Source organism: Sarcophilus harrisii, chromosome 1, assembly GCF_902635505.1.
Source record: "Sarcophilus harrisii chromosome 1, mSarHar1.11, whole genome shotgun sequence".
Lineage (NCBI taxonomy): Eukaryota > Metazoa > Chordata > Mammalia > Dasyuromorphia > Dasyuridae > Sarcophilus > Sarcophilus harrisii.
In genome coordinates, this window is record NC_045426.1 from 646,747,145 (window position 1) to 646,760,574 (window position 13,430).

Genomic DNA, 13,430 nt, shown 5'->3' on the forward strand with positions numbered 1-13,430 from the left:
GAGGAAAGTAGTATGCAGCTACCTTTTTCAGAGTTAGGAGTTGGGAAAGTTAAATAACCCAGAGCGAATTCTATACATATATTTTATATTTCATTTTTTCTGTAGATGTTATGTACAGAATAGACTCTGTATTCTCTGAATAGACTGTAACCTCTTTAAAAGACTGGGTCTGTTTTCTTATCTTTGCTCTCTTGTCTGTTTTTATCTTGTCTTTGCTGTCTCCAGTACAGTGCCTGGTATACAGCAGATATTTAAGTAAATGCTTGTGGTAGTAAACTGAATTCTTTTTAGAGAAGCAATTGAAAAACTGAAGAGGAGAATGACCAGAGTTGTAGTGGGTGGGAGGTAGGGGTGAGAAACCAGAAAAGGGAGGAGGGCAGTTCATAGCATTCAGAGTCCGGCCATGCTATGTGCATTGGTCAAAGGAAATGGAGATGTTTTATTCTAAAGAAGGGAAGATTTGGGGAGGGTACCTGATGATAGTAGTAAATTGAATTCTTTTTAGAGAAGCGGTTGGAAAACTGAACAGAATGATCAAAATTGTAGCCGGTGGGAAGTAAGGGATGAGAAGCGAGAAGAGGGAGGACAGTTCATAGCATTTGGAATCGCTCCATGCTGTGAACATCGGTTAATGGCAATGGAGATGATTATTTTAAAGAGAAGATTTAGGGATAGTTCGTGAGGATAGCTTTCTTCAAATATCTGAAAGAATCATCTATATGGAAAACGTCCTGTTTAGCCCCACGGAGCAGAACTCAAGAGCAATGGGTGAATGTTACTAAGAGGTGCCTTGGGGTAAAATAAATAAATAAATAAAAATCCTCAATAATTGGAACCATCCAGACTCGATGACCTTTTAAAAGAGTTTTTTCACTCCGGTACAGGTTGAACAGGTGGAGATTCCGGGAAACTTTCCTGACCGTTTTGGCGAGGGGCTATTCCTCTGGCCCGAGATGAAGTTCAGACCATTCTGTTCGGGGGCAGTTCCCCTGTTCCCCACGCCACCCTCATCTGAGGGACCCCGTCGGTCCCGCTAAGGTTTAATTTCTCCTGCAACTTCGGAGCTTGGCGGAGTTAGAAAGACTCCAAGTCTAGCCTCAGGCTCTAACCACCCCTTTCCTTTGAGGCCCCGCCCATTTCTGAGAAACCGAAAGTGGGCGGAAAAGTGGGGTGAGGGGGTGCTGTTTGTTTTGGGCAGAGATCGAAGCGTGGAAAGTGCTGAAAAAGCACAGTGCCCTGTTTACCGGGGACCTGAGAGGTGAGACCCGCGGGAGCTGCCGCAGCCACGGGAGCGAGGATGGCCAATGCCGGGTCCTTCGGCGTGGAGGTGAGAGGACGGGGGCCGGAGCCAGGATACGCTACGCGGAGTCCGACTCTAGGCTCGGCCGGACTGGCAGAAGAAACCAATGAGAACAAGATTGCCCAGGGACGGGAGGGGACCCCACCACCCAAGGACCCCACCCCTTAATTCCCCCCTTGTCGCTTTCCGGGAGCCTGGGGAAGTGGTGGGCTGGGTCAGTGATGGGCTGCGTTTGAGAGCCAGTCCTGCTGCTCTAGGGCTCCCTGGCTGAGAACAGCTCGCCTGCCCTGCGGTGTGGGCCCTCTCTGACTAGAACTTTTGCCTTTTCTTCACCCTCTCAGACGCTGACAAGTCCCTGGCCTCTGTGCCCAATTCATAGATTAGGCAACTGATACCAAGAAGGAATGGATTTTACTACTTAGCTCAGATACCATCCGATGCTAGCCTTCAGGTTTCTCAAGGGTTGAAGCAAAGGCACTAATGATGTTCCTGTGTCTCCCTCCCTTACCTCAACCTCCTAACAGCTGGAGAAGTCTGTCAGGCGCCTTAGGGAGCAGTTTCATGGCAGCATATCTGTGGAGAAGGCAAATGTCTTAATGGAGAGATACAACCACAATCACGACTTGGTCTCTTCCTGGCTGGTTAAACAAATGGATGGTCAGTAGGGAAACGTGAGGGAGGGGGAGAGACTTAGAGGAAGCCCTGGGGGATCCGGAAGGGTTCCGGGGTTTTTTGACAAGAGGCCTGTTGGGTACTACCGGTCCCCAGAGGTACTGGAGAGGGATCTAGATCCTCAGGAAGATCATGGAAGGAGTATCCCAGAAAGTCCAGTGTCCAGAATGTGGGTCACTGGGGGATGGGGGATTCTTTAAAGGTCCTTGGTTCACTATATCAGACCCTATGCTCTCCAAATTTGTTCTCTAAAGAGCTCAGATTAGAAAATGAAGATGGGAGCCAAGCAGACCCAGCTGCCCAGGTAATTTCCTTCCCCCAATTTGTCCCATAATTGCAAGGAAATCCAATTATCCCCAACTCTAATAAGCAAACCCAGGGGTACTTGACTGGGATTCCTTGGCTCAGAGAAGTCCTGGATTAAGGACAGAACCCCATAACTTTGGGAGCATCTCTCCCAGCACCTCAGTTTCTTCTCTCCCCTGTATCCCCACAATCTCTTTTGCCCAATCCTATATGCACTCTTCTCCCTTCCACCCCACAATGTGGGATCCAGGCTGGCTCAGGAGATGGTGTCACAGGAGGGATTGGTGGGGTGCTCTGGGGATCTTGAGGAAAGGTCTGAATTGTAAACTGAGACCTCTTCCCTGGCCAGTCCTTGGTTCTTGCTTCAAAGTTTGCTTCTTTGCCAAATGAAAAGCTCCAGGAGTGAGGGTATGGGGCACCTGGATACCTAAAAGATCAATGCAGAGACCCCAGCCCAGACTCCTGTCTCTATCTTCCCACTTCCTGCCCAGGATGGACAGAATGCCTTGAAGGACAGAGATATTCAGGTGCGAGAGGAATGGTGGTGAGGGGCAGGAGGAAGATTTACTGAATCCCTGCTGGAGGCTGAGGTACCCTGATCCTATCCCCATCTTCCCCTTCAGGAGGTGGCTATCACCATGAACTTATTACCCCTGACAGAGAAAAATCTGCGCATGTTGGATGATGCCCAGAGAGGCCAAATTGGCAAGGAGGACTGTCAGTTTGCCTGCAGAATGTGTGATTACATGTGGTGGCGCCGGGTACCTGAGCGCAAAAAGGTAAAGGGGTCCTTTACCTGGTCCCCCTGACTAGGACTGAGGCTGGGCCCCGTGGGATCCCTGGAAGCAACCCTAATGCTGCTCACCTGACTTTTTCAGGTGTCCCAATGCCGGAAGTGCAAGGTGAAATATGACCCAGTGCCCAAAGACAAGATGTGGGGGAAAGCTGAGTTCCATTGTTTACAGTGTGGCCATACCTTCACGTGAGTTCTCAGATCCCGTCCCCTGACCCTTGTCTCCAGACCACATAAAGGTCAGTGCCATAGAAAGATCACTAAGTTTGGATCCAGAAAATTGGGATTGGAATCCCCGCTTTTAGCTTAGGTAAGACATTTCCCCACTTTGGGCTTCAGTTTCCCTATCTTAAAAAAAAGAAGTCTAGTTGTAGAAGCTGTAGATGATCTCCAAGGGTCCTTTCCACTTTAAAAGTCCCATTCCCAACCCCCAGCCTCTTTTTCTCATTCCTACTTTTTCAGTCGGAATGACCCTTGATCTCTGACTCACACTTCCTCTTTGGCCCACTGCCTGTCCCCTGTTCTGTCTCTCTCCACAGGGGTTTTGCCCAGATGGGAACTTCATCCCCATGCTTCCGCTGTGGCAGCCCTGTCCTCCCAAGTCGAATCCTCCCCCCACGCCGATCCCAGACTGAGAGAGTCACCAAAAACACACACCGATGCTCTGCTGAGAACTGCTACAACAGACAAGGTCAAGCCCCGAGTCTCTCTGTCCCTTTCTTCCCCACTTCTCCCTGGTCCCACTAGGTCCCACTCACCCCACTTTTGCCTGCCCTCCTGGAGCCAGTCTCCAGCTAAGCACAAAGAGGCCTCAAGACCTCAAAAAGAAAGCTCAAGCCTGATTTCTGTCCCCCAGGACCCTACACCCCCGGAGCCTGCTGTGTGCACCCTAAGACCCGGCAACAAAACAATATGCCTACTGTCTTGTTTCCAAGTGCCGTCCACGAGAGCACTGGCTCCACTGTGGCCACCTGCCTTAGCCAGGGTAGCCTCATTGAGGACCTGGACAATTTGATCCTGGAGGACCTCAAAGAGGAAGAAGAAGGGGACAATAACTAAGAGACTTCAGTCAACCTTCCTACCCTGCTATCCTCTACAGACCTGGAGGACCAGTGTTGACCTATGGGACCAAGAGAAGTTGGGAGTGGGTCCTCAGCTGTGGTCTGCAAAAAAGCTGAGGTCACTCAGGGGAAAGCCTCAAGTTACTCAGGCCTCTCCCTGTGATAGGAGTGCACATATGTGGAAGGCGGGTGAGGGCCCGCTACCTCCCTTAATGTGGGAGACCCCCTACCCACGGGCCATATAGACAGACATATGTTGTGATGCCAGCATTTTATATGTCATGTTCAAAGTAATAAAGAGACGGGTCTATTTCTAAATGGCAGTATCTCATTTCTGCAGGGCCAAGGGTTAGGGGGAGCGCTATAGGCTTGAGGGGGTATGATCTGTGTTATGCCCTGGGCTTTCCAGACCCCCAACTCATGCAAAATCCAGGACACCAGATGCCGGACAGTCCAAGAGAGTCAGACTCCTTGCCTGCTCCTGAGACCCAAAGGGTGGAGATCAGGAGTCAGAGGGGCCGAATTAGCATAGCCACCTTCTTGAGGGAATAGGCACCACCCCTAAATTCAGCCCAGTAGACACCGTCTTGATACCGGCTTCGATAGTGGCCACCGAGGTGCCAGACACCATTGAGGTTGGAGTGGGCGCAGGCGTGGTACCACCAGCCACCCCGCTGATACAAAGCACAGTTACCTAGGGGAAGAGGAAAAAAGGGGTCAAAGACTGCACGGCCAATCACTGACATCCATACACCTCTGGAAGAGGCTGTGCTTAGCTAAGCAGGGACCCCCAAGACTCTGATTCTGGAGTCCTGGAAGCCCCCTCCTTAAAACTTCCACCCTGGACAGGGCAGGATCCCTGAATGCCTTCTTTCTCCATCACCAGGCCCCGGTCCAGGCTCTACCCCAGCCCCAGGCCTTGTCTTCCCTCCCAGAGTCAGTTGGATGGAAGTTTAAAGGCAGTTTAGTCCAGCTCACAGCTGACCAAGAATACCCATCATAACTTGACTCTAACAGAGGGCTGTCATTTTGGTCTTCTTCTAGAACAGAGGACAACAATCAACCAACCCTCTACACATGTCATGAACAAAGGATCCTTGATCCTTCACTTGGAGATAAGTGAGAGGGAATCCATTACTTTCCATGGCTCACCTCACATGGGGATAGCTCTAAGTGATAAGAAGTTTTTCCTGACATTAAGCCCAACCCTGTCTCTCTTTTACCCAAGCAGAACAAGATTGATCTATCCTTCTTCCCCATGATGAGATCACACAGCTGGGAAGTGTCTGAGATTAGATCTGAATTCACTTCTTCCAAACTCTCAGCCCAGATTCCTATCTACTCTACCATTTTTGCTACCCTTTAAATAGTTTAGGACTCCCTTTCGACTTGATGATGGTCTTGGGGTCTCAGCGTGTCCAGCCATTGAGACAAACCATCTCAATCTCCTCAGCATCTTTTTGTTCTTTGTTTTTACCTGGAAGCCTTTCTTCTGCCTTCCCTCTCCTCCCAAAGTCATTCTTGATAAAGAGGAGAAATATTTCTTGAGCCCTTTTACCTTCTCTTATAGAAGAGAAAACAATTCGCATTTAAGTATAGCTAATCATTTGAAGAGAACGATCTCCTCACATTTCCTAGCTTTGTGCTATTATTTCCTCGTTCACTACTGTTGCATGTTAAGGACTATGCCTGGGTGAAGGGGCAGGTCAATTCTCCTAGAGCCTCCACAGCTGGGAATCATAACACTTGAAGGAGCTGCAAAGCAGTCTTCGCAGATGTTCCTTGTGGATTGGGAATGAAATAAATTGGAGGCAGAGGGAAGAGGAAAAAGAGGTCAGAGAATGCAATTGCCTCTCAGTCTCCTTGTGTCGTTGTCATCATGGTCCTCCTCCTTCTCCTCATTCTCCTCCCACATGAAGAGATCCATTCTACAGGTCTGAGTTAGACCTCCAGTAGCCACTGGCAGGTGGCTCCCGTATTAACAGTTGCACATAATTAGGTGGTCCTTCTTGCCAAGGTGAACCCTTCTATATGCACAAATGATCTCATTCCATCCCTTCTCCAGTAGGTTGCCTCCTCTGTTAACTCCCTTCTCTCACTAATCTTCAGTCTCTCTCTATTCACTGGCTGCTTGCCTAAATCCCTAAAAACTTGTCTTCCCCATCCTCAAAAAACTCATTTGATCCACCCCTTCCTGCTAGCTACCATCCCATATCTCCCTTCTCTTAAGAAGGCCATCTCCAATCAATACCACCATTTCCTTTCCTCTCACTCTCTCTTTAACTCTATAGTCTAGTTTCTAATCTCATCATTCAACTGAAACTGTTCTCTCCAAAGTACTAATGATCCTCTTATTACCAAATCTAATTATCTTTTCTCAATCTTCATCTTTGAGCTCTCTATAGCCTCTGACACGGGGAATAACCCTGTTCTAACTTTCTCTCTGGTTCTCTTCCTCCTTATTTTCTTACTTCTTGGTCTTTTTTGCTGCATCTTCATCCAGGTCACATCTTCTAGTGATAGGTGTCCCATACTGTGGTGCTATACTGAATGTAATGGGTCTTTTTCTTCCTCCTTATTATTCCACTTGGTGAGCATCATCTCCATGAACTCAATTATTATCTCTATGTCAATGCCTATCAAGTCTATTCAGCCCTAATCTCTCTGCTGATCTCCAATATTGTATTTCCAACTGTCTGTTAGACATCTCAAATTGAATGTCCTGTTGATATTATAAACTGAACATTTCCAAAACTGACCTCATTATCTTTCCTCCCAAACCCTTTTCTCTTCCTAACTTCCCTGTTACTATTGAGGGTAACAGCATCTCCTAGTCACCCAGTTTTACAACCTACATGTCATCCTTGACTCCTCAGTGTCACTCACCCTCGCATATCCCATCTATTGCCAAGGTCTATTGATTTTACCTTCCTCTCTCTAATGTGTCCCCTTCTCTCTTCTGATACTGCCATCACACTGATGCAAGCCCTCATCACCCCAAATCCAGAGTTGATCTTCCTACCAAAAATCTTCTTCCCACGCTAGTCAATCTTCCACTCAGCTATCAAAATGATTTTCTTAAATTGAAGGTCTGACCAAGTCATACACACCCCCCTCCACCCAACTCAATAAACTCCAATAACTCCTTATCATAATAAGGATCAAATATAAAATCCTTTGTTTGGTGGTCAAAGGTCTACATAACCTAATCCCTCCCTACCTTTTCATTCTCCCACCTCTTACAACCCCCTACAAGTGTACTCTGCAAGCCAGTGATATTGGCTTTCTTACGGCTCCTCACACAAGACACTCTATCTCCTAACTGGACATTTCTACTGGCTTTCCCAGTAGAACCCAGACCTAGAAAGCCCTTCCTCCTCATTCTGATTGCACTTTTCTAGATTCTGTCAAGTCCCGGTTAAAATCCCATCTGTCCAGGAATCCTTTTTGGATCTCCCTTAATTCTAGTGCCTTCCTTCTGTTGAATTTCCAACTTAGCCTTATATAGCTTATTTGTACACAATTTGTCTCCCCATTAAACTGTGATCTCTTTGGCCATGAGATCTCTTTGGCACTTTTGCCTTTCTTTGCATCTCCAGCTTTTAGCATAGTTCCTGGCACATAATAGGCACTTCATACAGTAAATGTTCAATGATTGATTGACATCCCAGAGTCACTGCAGATCACTGCAAAATTCATCTTGCTCTTCATACTTGCTGTAGTCCAGTTCTTCACTCTTTTGTCTTTGTTAGTAGCTTTTGGAAGTGCAGTTGTTCATTTGTCCCTATATCTCCTATCCTTTATTTCTTTCCCCCATCAATCTTTGTCCCTTTCTTCACCAAAAAAAAAAAAAAAAAAAGGAAATTAGATGAAATTGTTGGTAGAGTGCTGGACTTGTAATCAGGAATAATGGAGTATGACTTCTGCCCCAGAGACTATGCAAGTCACTTAACTTCTGTCTCTACTTCTTCTTGCCCCTACCAGATGCTTATCAAGGGCCCTCAAACTTTTTTAATAGGGGGTCAATTCACTGTCCCTCAGACTGTTGGAGGGCCGAACTATAGTAAAAACAAAAACTTGGTTTTGTGGACCTTTAAGTAAAGAAACTTCATAGCCCTGGGTGAAGGGGATAATCGCCCTCAGCTGCTGCATCTGGCCCGCAGGCCATAGTTGGAGAACCCCTGGAAGCCCTCTGCCGAATTTGAAGGCATTATTATTGGCAATTCCCCTCTCAGCCTCTCCATTCCACATTCCCCAGCCCCTCTCTCTCCTGGAACCTTAGTCCTCCATCAGCCCCTCATAGGAAGAGTCCGGGGCACCAGCAACCCCGCCATGGCCAGACCTTGCCAGACCAGAACTCACCAGAATAGGAATCCCGGTCCCTGTCCACAGTGCTGAAGGGTTTGTCATTATGCCAGGACAGAGAATCGCCAGCATCACCCCTGTAATGGCCAAGCCTCAGGCGGTAGTGATCGCTCTCAGGTTCCAGGGAGAATCCATCGTATCGGGCGTGGACCCCACGGCCCCCCCAGTCCTCCAGGAGCACCAAAAGTTCATGATCCCGGAGCTGGGTCAGCAGGTGTATGGTCTCCAGGCCCAGCCAGTGCTCTCCGTCAGGCCGGCCAAAGCCCACCTTGCAGGGAGGAAGACCAGTCTTCCGTAAGCCAGAGCCAGTCCTTGGCAGCCCCTAGCCCGGCCCCTCCCACCAAACCCACCTTGTAGTTCTGCCAGTTGGTAAAGAAGTTCACAGAGCCGTCCTGTCGCCGCTGAATAACCATCCAGCCTCCACCCTCCAGCTGCTGTTCACACCACACAGGCACTGATTTCTGGCCCAGTCTCACTTGGTAAACCCCGCTGATCCTCTGCCTGCCCTTTAGGGCCTCCAGGCAATCGCGCCACGGGCCTGGGGGTCAGGGAGATATACACAGTCTGTCCTGGCAAGGGATGAAGGGGTCATGGGAGGATACGTGAGGTGGCTGGGACAGTGGGAGGGGTACCCTGAGTTTGGACTTGGCCTAGGTTTGCTAGAGGATAGAAGAAAGGGAAAGCGATACCGCTTCAGCCACTGCCCCCTCCCTATTTTCATCGTCCCTTGTAAGGATTTGAAATCCATTCCCCCCAAAGTCATACGCCAGAGTCACTCCTCACCTGTTGCCTGTGTGGGTGTTCCCGGGGTGCCTGTGGGCAGGGGAGTAGCCAGGAGTCCTTGCTGCCTCTGTGCTTGGCCAGGTACCCTGTTCTGTTCCTTCTGCAGCACCCTATCTGGTCGTCCACTGCCATGGCTGCCATTACCCACCGGCCCTCCAAGCCCTGAGGGGCTCAAGGAAGGCAGTAGCAAGACCTATAGAAGCAAGACCTATAGAATTCACTAGAAGTGTCTGACTCCATTGATCCAAAACCTAAGTTCTAGGATGACCCACCTGTCCTAAAGGGCTAGAGGGAGGAAGGTCATTTCTGGCCAAGTTTTCTGCTCTGTATTCCTATTCCTAAGGGATTTATCTCACCTCTTCTTAGACTACTTGTCTCTTCCCCCATCCAAATCTTGGATTTGAATCTCAGACTGCTTATCCTGGGATTGGGGTTGAACATTGCCCCGATCTTTCATTGTAATCAAAGCCTCATATACCATCGAAGCAGCAGAGGAAAGAGTTAACCTGATAATGAATGCTCCTAAAAACTGAAACAATGGGAGGAGCTTTGGAAAGCCCAGAGAAGGATAGAAAATCAAGTTAATCAATTAATCAATCAATCCATTTCCCTTCTTTCCAATGCTCACAACTTTGGATATGAAATAAAAGTGAGACTGAGTCTAACTGTACTTGGACAGTGACCCTCCTCCCAGGACAATGACCACCTTGTAAATAACAATGTCCACCTCCCAAAATGATGACCCTCCATAGGGACCATTGCTGTAGCTGCCCTGTGGTCCTGCTCAGGTCCTGTACCTGTTGCCCCCTGGGCCCTCCTGGGCAGCGCTGCTCCAGCTTGCTGATCGCAGTGCTCTGGTCGTTGACTAGTTCAGCCAGAGCATGGTACTTGGCATCCAGTTGGTGGCACTGGGCAGCGGCACGCTGGGCTTCCGCTAAGGCACTCGTGACCTGGCCTTCCAGCTGAGCCGGCCTGTCCCCCCGGGGCCCCTCAGTTTTTCCATGGGGTGTCTGCAGCTGGCCGGGCTGGGAGCCGGCGCCCCGAGTCTCCCCACAGAGGGCCCTAACCTCATTGACTGTGGCCCCCACTGCAGCCACCTGCTCCCTCAGTTCTTTGATTAAGGCCTCCTGCTGTTTCAGCCGGGTCTGAAGAGCCTGCAGCTCATCTGCCCTCGCACTGTCTTGCCGAGGGGCTGCGGTCTTTGCTCCACTCCAGCACACGGCCCCCACGAGCTTCTGCTGGGGAACCACAAAGGTGTAAGTGCAGCGAGGGCTGGCGGCTGTGGACCTCTGCTCAGCGGGGACGGGGCTCAGCCCCTTCAGCAAGGCCATCAAAAGCAGCAACCCCCTCCGGACACGGGCGTCCATGGCACTGTCCTCTGCAACAGACAGGGCCAGGGTTAGCCCGTGGGGAGACAGATCCTGCCTTCAGAGGACCCCGGACTCCAGGCTCATGTCCTGCTCCTGCCAGGGTGTCCCCTGGTTTGAGAAAATCCAAGAATCCTGAATGCTCGAGCCTAAATCTAACTCTGACAGTTAGTAGCTTCATGATGCTGGGCAAACCACCTTATTTCTGCTTCCTCTTCTGTAAATAAGAGATAGTACCTACAATGCCCATCTTGAGAACTTGATGGGATGGAACAATTTTTAAAAACTTATTGATAGTAATAGTAATAATAATTAAAATATATTAATTAACATTAACAACAATAATATTACTTCATCACTAAATTCCTCTTCTAATACCTATTGCTGAAATCTTTGCCTTAGTTTGGGCTGCTGCCCAGCTGGTAATTCCTCAGATCTCCAGGCCAAAAAAAAAAATGAACATTTTTGCTGCCTTGATAAATGTCTTTATTAAATATCCATAACCCTTCTCTATCTAGAACTCTCCTCCACAATGAACACCTTGACCATTCTAGGAGGCTGGCAGCTGACCCAGGGCCCAGTCTGCCCTGTCTGGTGAGGCAGGCCCAGTTACTCCACATATGATCAGTCAGACAAACCAATCAGGACACCAGGGTCACCTTGCTCTTGTTAGTCCTCTGAGGGAGACTTTTCAGACTGAAGGATTAATGGGACTGAGAAGCCAGAGACTAGATCTATCTTTCTCCACCCCCTCCCACCCTGATCACAGATCCCTCAAAAACTGCAGACTAATTCATCCCAAAGGAAATTCCTCAGCTGCAGCCATCTATCTGGGGGAAGGGCAGCCACAGTTCCCATGTCCATCTCTCTCTCTCTCTCTCTCTCTCGTTTCCCAGACAACAAAGCCAGGGTACCCTGCTTTTTTCCTATGATGTTCTCACCGTAGAGTATATTTTTATTATTCACGTATTATGTATTCTGGTATACCTGAGCAAATACGTGCTTTTAGTGGTCCTCAGTGGATCCAACATCACTCAGATCCATTAGTACACAGTCCGGCCCAGAAGTTAGCAGTATCAGGCATCCTGAGGTTGGGGTTTAGGTCTGATGAGACTGTCCCCATCAACCCCGGGCCTCCCTGGCATTTAATGTCCTAGAGGGGCTCCTTTGGCCGCTAAGCTTGGAATTGCCTGCTGTGGGGAAGGGATTGGCTTGGACAGGCCTAGATGGGCCTCAGAGGGTCAAGTCTGGGTCTGCCTCTCCTAGGGGATGACGGGTGCTCCCCATCTATCCTGGGGTTGGGGATCAGGGTACTCACCAGCCACAGCTCACGGCCCCTCAAGCTTGCCCCTCTGGCCTGTTCTGTGTTCTCTCTCTGTGGTATGCAGAAAGGGAATCTTGCTGCAGAGATGCTGCTGACCGCCCAGCCCGGGTGCCTGTCCCCCATGTCCCCGCCCTCCCTAGAACAATCCCTGGAGCTGCACAATCTCTGCCCAGGAGCCCAACTGTAAACATCTGTGGGGTCTGTTTGTAAGAATTTCTGCAGATGCTCAGAATCCCATGCCTGTGGCCCTTCCCCCACTGGTCACTGACTCTCTAGCCTGTCCCCTCCCCTCCCTACTGGTTCTTCCTCTCTCTTTTCCCCCACTGACCCCTGACAGTTCCCTGCCCAGAGGCAGAGAGTGGGACTGACACGGACCCCAGAGGTCACAGTGGCCCCACAGACACTAACAGAATACCAGCACCAGCACGATCATACACCACTTCCTGGCCTCTTATAGTCAAAGATCTCAGCACAGGAACATCCATGCTGTCCTGGATACAGAAATAAAACCTGACACCCAGCTATGGCCATGAACACGTATGTTGATGCAGAAATAGGAGCACACGGATACCACTCTCCCATTATTCTCTTCTTTATGAGGAAAACAAACAAATCTTCTTCCCAGCATCCTCCTCTTAAACCAACCCCCTTATACACCCCCCCCAAGCTTTTCCCATCCCTCAACACAGCAAAGACCAGGAGGTCACTGAACCTGAACAAAATAGAGAGAGAGAGAGACAGAGAGAGACAGAGAGAACAAGAGTGAGAGACAGAGACAGAGAGAGAGGGAGGGAGACAGAGAGACAGAGAGAACAAGAGAGACAGAAACAGTCATAGAAAGACAAAGAGACAGAGACAGAGACAGAGATGGAGAAGAAGAGAGAGGGAGAGAGAGAGAGAACAAGAGTGAGAGACAGAGACACTCACAGAAAGACAAAGAGACAGAGACAGAGAGGAAGAGACAGAGAGAGAGACAGAGAGACAGAGACAGAGAGAGAGACAGACAGACAGACAGACAGACATAGACACAGAGGGGGAGAGAGAGACAGAGAGAGACAGAGACAGAGACAGAGACAGAGAGAGAGATGGGAGACAGGGACAAAGAAAACCAAGAGAGATAAATAATAAACAAGGCAGAAATAGGGAAATATACAAGGATGGAGTAACAAAGAACGAAAGAAGTAGCCCTGGATTTGGAGTCAAATCTGAATCCTTGCTTGGGCTCTAGTTGTGTGATTGTGGGCACCTTTCTTCCCTCTTTGCTTGTGTTTTATCTGTGACTCTGGATGGTCTCTAAGGTTCTGTCTGGGTCTAACATGATCAAAGAAAAAACATTCTGTATTTTGAACACAAACCTTTCAGAAAGGTGGGTCATCCTAGGACTTAGGCCTTATGTGAATATGATCAGAAATCCCAAATTTAACCCCAGTTAAAATTATATTAAGTTTTTTTTTTTTTT

At 49.0% G+C, this 13,430-nt stretch overlaps 2 protein-coding genes across 2 annotated transcripts; one reads left to right on the forward strand and one right to left on the reverse strand.

Moving 5' to 3' along the window:
- The first annotated feature begins 927 nt into the window (after nucleotides 1-927).
- SHFL (shiftless antiviral inhibitor of ribosomal frameshifting) lies at nucleotides 928-4,401 on the forward strand. The gene is made up of 8 exons (XM_012541946.3): nucleotides 928-1,327; nucleotides 1,825-1,957; nucleotides 2,227-2,276; nucleotides 2,770-2,805; nucleotides 2,902-3,057; nucleotides 3,157-3,260; nucleotides 3,611-3,762; nucleotides 3,928-4,401. Exons 1-8 carry the CDS (start codon nucleotides 1,298-1,300, stop codon nucleotides 4,128-4,130), a joined length of 864 nt encoding a protein of 287 aa, XP_012397400.1. The 5' UTR covers nucleotides 928-1,297; the 3' UTR covers nucleotides 4,131-4,401.
- ANGPTL6 (angiopoietin like 6) lies at nucleotides 4,334-12,084 on the reverse strand. The gene is made up of 6 exons (XM_012541936.3): nucleotides 11,966-12,084; nucleotides 10,078-10,658; nucleotides 9,281-9,473; nucleotides 8,848-9,035; nucleotides 8,495-8,765; nucleotides 4,334-4,826 (listed from the first exon to the last, which is right to left on the reverse strand). The coding sequence occupies exons 2-6, from the start codon at nucleotides 10,645-10,647 to the stop codon at nucleotides 4,642-4,644; spliced, it is 1,407 nt and encodes a 468-aa protein (XP_012397390.3). The 5' UTR covers nucleotides 10,648-10,658; nucleotides 11,966-12,084; the 3' UTR covers nucleotides 4,334-4,641.
- Nucleotides 12,085-13,430: the final 1,346 nt, after the last annotated feature.